The 11800-nt window shown below is 38.5% G+C and overlaps 1 protein-coding gene across 1 annotated transcript in view; it reads left to right on the top strand.

Moving 5' to 3' along the window:
• Positions 1 to 11800, top strand: part of GTF2E2 (general transcription factor IIE subunit 2) — an 80376-nt gene that overhangs the window by 22822 nt on the left and 45754 nt on the right. Inside the window, exon 3 of the mRNA XM_027529922.1 lies at positions 582 to 673. Coding sequence (XP_027385723.1) covers positions 582 to 673 — 92 coding nt within the window. The remainder of the gene's footprint in view (positions 1 to 581; positions 674 to 11800) is intronic.

Below are 11800 nucleotides of genomic sequence, written 5' to 3'. Positions count from 1 at the left end.
TCATTTTAAAGTCTGCATGTTTATACAGTGGTACTGCTTACATTTTTTATTCCAATATATCTCTGAAGTTGACTTTAAAATAGTTATGGGATCATACTTTTTATTAATTCCCATTGATCAATACCTATTTGTTTTATTTTGATAAGCAGAAATTGATGTAATTGGTGATAAATTGAACTTTTTATCCCGTAGTAATCTACTCACTTCTCATGGTTTTAAGGTTGTTAGAAAAGCACTATGGATCAGATTGTGATTTGTATTGTCCTCTTGTTTAAAAAACCTTACTTTTAATTTTGGAGGAAATCTAGTCAGACTTAAGGAAGGAGTGAGATAAAGGTACTTATAAAAGAAATATATTTTAATGCTTTTGGAGTATTTGTACTTTGTTTCCATCCTCAGAAAATAGTTACTACACATGCAAAGATTTTGAATTTGTCACCAAAATTTCATAGGGTGGAGTTTTCTAGATAGAAGAACTCAATAAATATTTTACCAGATTTAAAATCATTTTAGCTGCTTAAAAGTAGATAATCACATCTAATATGAAAATGTTGTAATTGTTTTTTGAACTTCATTTTCAGATCATAGCAATGGATCATTTAATTTGAAAGCTCTATCAGGAAGCTCTGGATATAAGTTTGGCGTTCTGGCTAAGATTGTGAATTACATGAAGGTAAGTCCTTTTCTCAACTAACAAAAATTCTTTTGGTTTTGCTCGGAAGAGGGGGATTGGAATTTTCAGAAGTAAATTTGTATATACATGTCAAAATTTATCAAATTGTATGTTTCAATATGTGGTTTTTGTATGCCTATTATACCTCAGCAAAACTAAAAAAATATTTAACGCTTCAAGCTTTTTACGTTATAGCAAGTTAGCTTTGCAGTGAGTCATCTAAGTATATTTTATTTACATTGCAGAGCGGTAGTTGAAGTACACAGTGTGAGCCCACCATTTCACTTAATAAAATTGTGCTCACGCAGTAGAGATAGCCACCTCTTAATTAGTCAATACCTGTTGGCAAAACCAATGAAAAAATGTGAATGATTTACAGGATCTTCCACTGATGGTGAGAAGTGAAAAACACTATACAGTTCAGGGAGATGGTAGTGGTGGCTTTTCTACATCTTAGAGGGGGAGAATCAAGATTTACAGAGGGTCTTAGAAAAGCTTTGACTTCAAAAGGATTAGAATTTAATGTTTGGTGGGAGATTTAGTATTTTTTGAAGTAGATTTTGAAGTTTTGATGATACAACATTTTGGCTTTACTAAAAATTCTGAACCCGAACTTACTGTATCAAAGTGAAATTTCATTTAGCTAAAATGGTTAAGTGATTTCAGATTTAACCTCTTTGTCTGCCAAACTCATATTCTGTTTAGTTACTACTTGCACCTCTTGAAAAATGTCATGGAAAATACTACCGATATTTTTGTTGTTATTTAATGTTTTAGCTGTTTGTTCTTTAGTATATAAATCAGATTTATGTGAAGGCTTTTCTTTCGTAATTTAAGAGAACTTGGTATCTGTCTGGCTACATCTGAAATCGGTGGTTTGTATTTGATTTTTGGTAGAAATCTGTAATTTCCCATTATTGAGTAATATACTCTCATAATTAATATTCATTAATTCCATCCATCCATTCCCCCACATGGTAAATAATTATTAAAACCTACTGTATCCTGTTAGGGGCAGCAGAGAATAAGGTGGTTAGGTAGCATTACCAGCTCTGAGAACATGAATCTGAGCAAACTCCAGGAGCTACTAGAGGACGGAAAAGCCTGCTGTGCTGCAGTCCCTGAGGTCACAGAGTTGCACAGGACTCTGCCTCTGAACAATACTGTATGCTAATTATGGCACGAATAGTATGAATGCCCAGACGAATATATGCCCTTGAGGCTATCAGCCTTTTGAGGGAGACTGACATTTAAATCTCATGTTTTCGGTATCCTGCTAAAACAGTTTTCATTTTATAGCTTTGTTAATCTAGAACAGCGATCTTAAAATTTTTACTCAAATGTTCCCTGAAACAGTTTTGAAAAACTGTGTGTTCCTTTGCACATATTTGAATTGATAAGTATAATTTTTCAGCAGAATTTTTGTTTAAATGAAATACAGTCGACCCACTCCAGTGTTCTTGCCTGATAGAAAGAGTCGGACACGACTAAGTGACTGACTTTTCACTTTCACAATTTATATTAGTTTCAGGTGTGTGACAGTGATTCGGATGGGTTTCCCATCATAGGGTACTTACTGTAAGATACTGAGTTAAGTGCCCTGTGCTGTACAGTAGGTCCTTGTTGTTTATCTGTTTTGTATATGATAGTGTGTATCTGTTGACCCCAAACTCCTGTTACTCCCTGCCCACCTCCCCGCTGCCCACTGTGTTCCGCTTTGGCAACCGTAAGTTTGTTTTCTGTGTCTCAGTCTATTTCTGTTTTAACAAAAGTGTACATAGTGACACAGGGTGAAATTGCTGGCATATTTCAATATTTTAAATAAAATATAGCACTCTTAAATTTATCTTAGGGACTCTAAATGCCATTTTTTTAAAATATAAAAACAAACTTGAGTGGTTGGAAATTTTAATTATTTTCCCTTTCAGCTTGTATGGTAGTTCTGTTACTCCTGCCAAATTTTATGCAAGTTTTACATATTTTAGTGTTCAGGAATCTTCTGTTGATCGTCTGTCAAACTCCTTTGTCACGGCCCTATGTATATGCAATAAGGGATGTTTTCCCTATGACCATAAGACGTAGATATTTTCTGGTTTGAGTTATAATTATTCTTACCACATAGTTGCTTGGAATAACATAAATACATAAAAATTTTGATTAAAATGCACTTTGTATATAATAATTATACAACAGAAATCCATTTTTAATGAAATAAATGGAGCTGTCTTTCTCCAGTGGTTCTTGTATCTGGAAATAATATTTATTAATAGAATGAAATAGGATTTGACATCAATTTCTGGTCTTATTTTGAGATTTTGTAGTGCTGAAAAATAAAAATGTTGATATAAATATGTTCATTCTAATAGACATTTTGTGGTAGAAAACCTTCCAAGCTGTGTGCCAAAAATCACATAGTGACTTATCATCAAGCACTTCTCAGTTGACAGTTCTATTAATAATTAGGTCCTCCTTCAGTTTTGTTGAATGCAGAAGAATGGGAATCACCTAATTAGCCAAATAATTTGTTACCTTGTCCTTAACCATTTGTTTAGTTCTACGATGTATGTCAAAAAAGTTTTACCAAGACTCAGTAAATAAGTAATTATATCAGTTTCCTCCTCTTCTCTGTTTAGGCACTTTTGTTAATCTCATATATTCAGAAGCAGTTGAAAAATAAAAATATTAGTTTCAACAGTTTTGCCAATGCAATTTTTAATGAAATATTTTTATGTTTATAAATATATCTTTGCCAAAGCTGTCATGTTGAAGGTATAGCATATTCAATTTCTGGAAATTTTTTCTTGGTTAATAAAACTAGTTTCCACTGTCGGGCCAACTGTATATATCAAACTTATTTTTTATCATTAAATATCTTTTACTGTTGTTTTATTCAGTTGCTCAGTCGCCCAACACTGTGTGACCCCATGGGCTGTAGCACGCCAGGCTTCCCTGTCCTTGTCTATCTCCCGGAGCTTGCTCAAACTCATGTCCATTGAGTCAGTGATGACATCCAACGATTTCATCCTCTGTCACCCCCTTCTCCTCTTGCTTTGTCTTTACTAGCTTTAGGGTTTCTCCAGTGAGTCGGCTGTTTGCATCAGGTGGCCAAAGTATTGGAGCTTCAGCTTCAGCGTCCATCCTTCCAATGAATATTCAGTGTTGATTTCCTTTAGAATTGACTGATTTGATCTTGCTGACCAAAGAACTCTCAAGAGTCTTCTCCAGTGCCACAGTTCGAAAGCATCGGTTCTTTGGTGCTCAGCCTTCTTTATGGTCCAACTCTCATATCTCTACATGCCTACTGGAAAAACCATAGCTTTGACAACTTTGACTCTGTGTACCTTTGTCGGCAAATCACTGCAGAGAAGGACTGCAGCCATGAAATTAAATGCACCTTTAATCCATTGTCTAGGTTTGTCATAGCTTTTTTTCCAAGGAGCAAACGTCTTTTAATTCCATGGCTGCAGTCACCATCTGCAGTGATTTTGAAGCCTAAGAAAATAAAGTCTGTCACTATTTCCATTTTCACCCCCATCTGTTTGGCATGAAGTGATGGGACTGGATGCCATGATCTTACTTTTTTGAATGTTGAGTTTTAAGCCAGGTTTTTCACTCTCTCCTTTCACCTTCATCAAGAGGCCCTTTAGTTTCTCTTCACTTTCTGCCATAAGAGTGGTATCATCTGCATATCTAAGGTTATTGATATTTCTCCCAGCAATCTTGATTCCAGCTTGTGCTCCATCCAGCCCAGCATTTTGCATGATGTACACAGCATATAAGTTAAATAAACAGGATGACAGTATACAGCCTTGACATGTCCCTTTCCTAATTTGGAACCAGTCTGTTCCATGTCCAGTTCTAGCTGTTGTTTCTTGACCTGCATACAGATTTCTCAGGAGGCAGATAAAGTGGTCTGGTATTCCATCTCTTTCAGAATTTTCCACAGTTTGTTGTATTCACACAGACAAAGGCTTTAGCATAGTTAATGAAGCAGAAGTAGATGTTTTTCTGGAACTCTTGCTTTTTCTGTGATCCAGCATATGCTGGCAATTTGATCTCTGGTTCTTCTGCCTTTTCTAAATCCAGCTTATATATCTGGAAGTTCTTGGTTCATGTACTGTTGAAGTCTAGCTTAGACAGTTTTGAGCATTACTTTGCTAGCATGTGAAATGAACACAATTGTGTGATAGTTTGAACATTCTTTGGCATTGCTCTTCTTTGGAATTGGAATGAAAACTGACCTTTTCCAGTGCTGTGGCCACTGTTTTCCAGATTTGCTGGCATATTGAGTGCAGTAGTTTAACAGCACCATCTTTTAGGATTTGAAATAGCTCAGCTGGAATTCCATCACCTACAGTAGCTTTGTTCATAGCAATGCTTCCTAAGGCCCACTTGACTTCACATTCCAGGATGTCTGGCTCTAGGTGAGTGACCACACCTTCGTGGTTATCTGGGTCATTAAGACCTTTTTTGTATAGTTCTTGTGTGTATTCTTACTATCTTAATATCTTTTGTTTCTGTTAGATCCATACCGTTTCTGTCCTTTATTGTGCCCATCTTTGCATGAAATGTTCCCTTGGTATCTCTAATTTTCTTGAAGAGATCTCTAGTGTTTCCCATTATGTTGTTTTCCTCTTATTTCTTTGCATTGATCACTGAGAAAGGCTTTCTTATCTCTCCTTGCTATTCTTTGGAACTCTGCATTCAGATGGGTATAACTTTCCTTTTCTCCTTTGCCTTTCACTTCTGTTCATTTTTCAGCTGTTTGTAAGGACTCCTCAGACAACCTGCCTTTTGGCCTTTCTTTTTATTGGGGGTGGTTTTGATCACTGCCTCCTGTACAGTGTCACAAACCTAAGTCCATAGTTCTTCAGGTACTCTGTTAGATCTAATTCCTTGAATCTATTTGTCATTTCCACTGTATAGTCGTAAGGGATTTGATTTAGTACATACCTGAATGGCTAGTGGTTTTCCCTACTTTCTTCAATTTGAGGCTGAATTTTGCAATGAGGAGCTGATGATCTGAGCCACAGTCAGCTCCAGGTATTGTTTTTGCTGACTGTATAGAGCTTCTCCATCTCTGACTGTAAAGAACATAATCAGTCGGATTTTGGTACTGACCATTTGGTGATGTCCATGTGTCCATGAGTCATCTCTTGGGTTTTTGCTCCGACCAACATGTTCTCTTGACAAAACTCTGTTAGTCTTTGCCCTGCTTCATTTTTTACTCCGAGGCCAAACTTACCTGTTATCCAGGTATCTCTTGACTTCCTACTTCTGCTTTCCAGTTCCCTGTGATGCAAAGGACATCTTTTTTTTTGGTGTTAGTTCCAGAAGGTCTTGTAGGTCTTCATAGAGTCATTCAACTTCATTTTCTTTGGCATTAGTGGTTGGGGCATAGACTTGGATTACTGTGATAGTGAATGGTTTGCCTTGAAACGAGATCATGCTGTCGGTTTTGAGATTGCATCCAAATACTGCATTTCAGACCCTTTCATTGACTATGAGGGCTACACCATTTCTTCTAAGGGATTCTTGCCCAAGTAGTAGATATAATGGCCATCTAAATTAAATTCACCCATTCCCATCCATTTTAGTTCATTGATTCCTAAAATGTCCATGTTCACTCTTGTCATCTCCTGTTTGACCACAACCAAACCTTGGATATGGACTTAACATTGATTTACCTTGATTCATGGACCTAACATTCCAGTTTCCTATGCAATATTGTTCTTTATTGTATTGGAGTTTACTTTAACCACCAGACACATCCACAACTGTGTGTCATTTCCGCTTTGGCTCAGCCTCTTCATTCTTTCTGGAGCTATTTCTCTGCTCTTCTCCAGTAGCATATTGGTCACCTACTGAGCTGAGGGGTTCATCTTTCAGTGTCACAGCTTTTTCCCTTTTCATACAGTTCATGGGGTTCTCAAGGGAAGAATACTGAAGTGATTTGCCATTCCCTTCTCCAGTGAACCACGTTTTGTCAGAATTCTCCACCATGACCTGTCCATCTTGGGTGGCCGTATACGGCATGGCTTATAGTTTGATTAAGTTACACAAAGCTGTAACCCATGTGATCAGTTTGGCTAGTTTTCTGTGATTATGGTTTTTATTCTGTCTGCCCTCTAATGGATGAGGATAAGAGGCTTGTGCAAGCTTTCTGATGGAAAGGACTGACTGACTGTGGGGATAACTGGGTTTTGCTCTGGTGGACAAAGCCTTGGTCAGTATATCCTTAATTCAGTTTTCCGCTGATGGGTGGGGCTGTGTTCCCTCCCTCTAGTTTGGCCTGAGGCCTAATTATGGTAGGGGTAATGGCAGTATTGGTGACCTCTGACCTCTTCCAAAAAGACTTACACCAGCAAGTCAGTGTCCCTGACCCCACGGCAGGCCACTGTCAACCCATGCCTTCTCCAGAGACTCCCAAACACTCACAGCCAAGTCTGGCTCAGTCTCTTGTCGGGGTCACTGCTTCTTTCCCTGGTTCTGGTGCGGACAAGGTTTTGTTTGTGACTTCCAAGCATCTCTGGCGGGTATGAGGTATTTGATTTTAAATGTGATTGTGTCCCTCCTGCCGTCTTGCTGTGGCTGCTGCTTTGCCCTTGGACATAGTGTATCTTTTTTTGGTGGGTTCCAGCATTCTCCTCTTGAAGACTGTGCAGGAGCTAGTTGAGATTTTGGTGTTCTCCCGGGAGAAGATGAGCGCCATCTTCTAAGGTCTAATAATCTTATGATCTTTCACTATTAAGTTTGAATAAACAGATTAATATTTTAAGTAATAATCACTGAGGAATATAGTATGGAATGTATACTAACAGTTACTACTAAGGTAGTTGAGTTTTAAATTACATGCATAAGAAAGTAAATTTGTTCATTTTTATAATAATTAAAAAAAATATGTGGTTTGCCATCATGTTACATTGCATTGTGAAAAATGAAATAATCAAATGTTTATGAAGTAAGGGTGTGTTAAATCGTGTTACTCTTTTTCTAAGTGTGTGTGTTTGTATCTTCTAATCTCTAATATTCAGCCTTTAGTTATAAATAAAGGGGGACTGGTTCAGAAATAACTGTAAATTTTAGTTTGAGGTGATTAATGAAGGAGAAGGATACTTTTGCTGAAAACGAATTGGTTTTATAACTAGCTGTGACTTATTTTTTCAGTAGGAGGTAGAAATATTAAATATTTAAAAGATGTAATGAGAATTGACTAATTAGAATAAAAATTTTATGGTATAGTTTGATTGAGTAGGTTTTAACTACCACATTGAATAATGTACACTCAAGATAAAACAGTTCATATGTGGTTTTTGTGCATTTTACATAGCATAATTTGAACATTTTGGTAGTATCAGAAAATATTTGTTACGTTTAAAAGAATCAACCTCCTTTACTGATTTTTCTTCCGTTCTTCAAATGTGCTTTTCCTTCAAGCTATAAATATTCAAGGAATGGATTTTGAGAATTACTGAGGAGATTATTTATCTGAAAATACTTGAAAAAAGTTTACTTTTATCATTAGCGGAGAAGGCAGTGGCACCCCACTCCAGTACTCTTGCCTGGAAAATCCCATGGACAGAGGAGCCTGGTAGGCTGCAGTCCATGGGGCCGCTAGGAGTCTGACATGACTGAGCGACTTCACTTTCACTTTTCACTTTCATGCATTGGAGAAGGAAATGGCAACCCACTCCAGTGTTCTTGCCTGGAGAATCCCAGGGACAGGGGAGCCTGGTGGGCTGCCGTCTATGGGGTTGCACAGAGTCAGACAGGACTGAAGCAACTTAGCAGTAGCAGCAGCAGTAGTAGTTTAACATTAGAGGTTTCTTATCAATGGTTCCTTTCCTTGGAGATTCTCCCCTAAAAGCAATGTGTTGTTGGACAATATGGCATGAACATGGGGTGTGTAGAGATGGAAGAGACAGAGTTATTGAAAGGTTTGGCTCTCAATTGCCCACAAACTGTAATTCATCAGAATTCAGAATTTAGAATGTCCTAGCAAGGGTCCTGTTTTTAACTCTCAGAAAAATATTTAGGACGGGAAGAAACCAGAAGCCCTCTCTATAGTGGATAGTTTATGATACTTCAGTTATCATTTATGAAGGCTTCCCCAAACAGCATTTTTTTTTTTTGACTTGAGTCCCTGGAGTTTAATTATACCTTCAGGCAATACATTATAAATTCTGGGTGGAGGTTAGAGTTATTACCTTTTTGTTTTCCTTTTCTTTTTTTTTTTTTTTTTAGTAAAAAGAGGGTAGCTCTGTTTTGAAAGGGAAAGAGTACACATAAACGATGATCTGTAAACTCTGTTTTGAAAAGTCTTCACCCCTGAAGAGCTGACAAAGCCAAGAACTTAGCTGCTGCTGCTAAGTTGCTTCAGTCGTGTCCGACTTTGTGCGACCCCATAGATGGCAGCCCACCAGGCTCCCCCGTCCCTAGGATTCTCCAGGCAAGAACACTGGAGTGGGTTGCCATTTCCTTCTCCAGTGCAGGAAAGTGAAAAGTGAAAGTGAAGTTGCTTAGTCGTGTCAGACTCCTAGTGACCCCATGGACTGCAGCCCACCAGGCTCCTCCATCCATGGGATTTTCCAGGCAAGAGTACTGGAGTGGGGTGCCATTGCCTTCTCCATTTGACTATCATAGCCAATAATAATTGTTCATTTAAGTAGAGAATGCAGTTTCTTTGTATATATTTTGCTCTATTTATTAGCCTACTCTTTTCATGTGTGTGAGGTTCCTCCTTTCCAGAAAGGATATCAACTCTAATGCAAGTCGGTAGTGTAGGTAGACTTCAGTTTTTTCTTCAATTTTTAAAAATTAGTTTGTTTTTGGCTGTGCTGGGTCTTCGTTGCTGATGGGCTTTTCTCTAGTTGCGGCGAGCGGGGCTGCTCTCTAGTGGTGATGTGCAGGCTTCTCGCTGCAGTGACTCTCCTGTGGAGCGTGGGTTCTCGGATGCGAGGCCTTCAGTAGTTGTGGCTCCCAGGCTGTAGAGCACAGGCTCAGTAGTTGTGGCACTTAGTGCCACTGTAGAGCAACGGGCTTAGTTGCTCCCCAGCATGTGGGGTCCTCTCAGATCAGGGATCAAATCCGCTGAGCCACCAGGGAAGCTCCTTTAAATTTTTTTTTTTTTTTTACCTTACCCAGGTAGGCAGTTTACTTGTTCACAAATGAGCAGACGAGCCAGAGAAAGAAAGAGTCCTTCAGCCAGGCATACATCAATGAGAATAACAGCACAGTTCCTCCCAGACAGACCTTTGTTTCCAGATATAAAGACACCACCTAAATGTCCTTCTCTTTGCTTGTTCATGGTTGCTCTTTGCAATAGCAAAGTTTTTCTTGAAATTCACCATCATTTAAAAACTTTACAGATGTTACTTCATGACATTTCTTGGTGAAATCTGTTGGTTTGTCAGCCTAGATAGACAAGCTGTTGTTTCTCAGTTTATTAAATATGCCTCATCAGCATCATGTGATACGTCATCAGTTCGTTGACTTAAACTGTTTGATACTTTTCAGTTTCTCATAATACTCATTTTACTCACTGTCATTTGATATGATGGCGTTATTAGGGTTCCTGCTAGCAGTGGGATATCCCCTAAGCCCCCTTTTCTGGGTAATAAGTTTTACTGTAACTTGCTTCCTGAGCCTTTTCACTGAACGTAACTTTTTTAAACGGAACTTTTACTCTGTTTGGTTCGAGATTTCCAATAGCTATTTAAAATGGTAAGTACCTTGACTTTTCCAGTGCCTGTTACTTCTGCTTAAGTGTCTTTTCAGTTTTGCTGGAACCATTATAAGTTGTTTGCCATAGTGGTGAATAATGGAATAGGACCCTGTGGATTATCAGGCCATGTAAAATGCACTGGTTCCTAGCTCTCATTGTAAGAGTAGGCTCTTTTGGTATCTCTTGTTGCACTGGTGCAGTGAAATGGCTTAGCCGATTATAGTTCTACCAACCTAATGATCAGAGAGGCCTCCCTGCTGGCTCAGTAGTAAAGAGTCCACCTGCCAATGCAGAAGACACAGGTGCAATCCCTGGGTTGGGAGGATCCCCTTTAGAAGGAAATGGCACCCCACTCCAGTATTCTTACCTGGGAAATCCCATGGATAGAGGAGCTTGGTGTGCTGTGGTCCATGGGATCGCAAAGGGTTGAACACAACAGAGTGACTAAAGAACAACAACAACCTGATTAGGATTGTTCATGGGTTTAGGCTTAGAATCTTCTTCTATCACAGATCTCAGCTTCAGAAATCATCACAGTGAACTGTTGGACATGTTTATAAAACAGTCTCTAATAAAGGATAAAACAGCAAGTAATACTAACTTTGCAAAAAATGTCTCAAAAAATATGAACAACTCACAGAAATTTACTTTTATTACTACATGGTCATGTTTTGCAACATTTACAACAGCAGGTCAGAAGGAGGCAGTTGAGTCCCAGTATGGAAGATTCCTTGTTTAGAATTTCCCCAAATTTCCTGTTACACAAGCAGAGCTGCTTTTTTGCTCCTGTAAGTCATTTTTTAAATCACAATTTCTTATGGTACACCTAGTGACATCTTACGGATCCTTAGATTTCTGTGGAACAATGATGGGGAATCCCTGTAATGGGCGTGTGTTTATGGAAACCACCATGCATGCTAAGTCTCATCAGTCATGTCCAACTCTTTGCAACCCCGTTGGACTGTAGCCCACCAGGCTCCTCTGTCCATGGGATTTTCCAGGCAAGAATACTAGAGTGGGTTGCCATGCCCTTCTCCAGGGGATCTTCCTGACCCAGGGATTGAACCTGTGTCTCCTGCAATGCAGGCAGATTCTTTACTACTGAGCCTCTGGGGAAGCCTGGTGAAAACCTCCATACTTATGGTGAAATAGTGCTTTTCCTCAGAAGTCATAAAAAGATACCTACTTGTCACTTCTCTACTATGCTGGAAGCCCTACCCAATGCAATAAAGCAAGAAAAAAGAAATGACAAATGTAAAAGTTGTAAAGGAAGAAGTAAAACTGTAGATGTGATTAAGTACATAGAAAAGCCAAGACAATTTGCCACCTGTTGGAATTAAATATGTTTAATAGGGTTGCTACATACAGAGTCAGTATTGCTAAAATCAGTCTCTACAAAGTAA

Source organism: Bos indicus x Bos taurus, chromosome 27 (genome assembly GCF_003369695.1).
Source record: "Bos indicus x Bos taurus breed Angus x Brahman F1 hybrid chromosome 27, Bos_hybrid_MaternalHap_v2.0, whole genome shotgun sequence".
NCBI lineage: Eukaryota > Metazoa > Chordata > Mammalia > Artiodactyla > Bovidae > Bos > Bos indicus x Bos taurus.
This window is presented reverse-complemented; position numbering and strand designations above follow the sequence as displayed.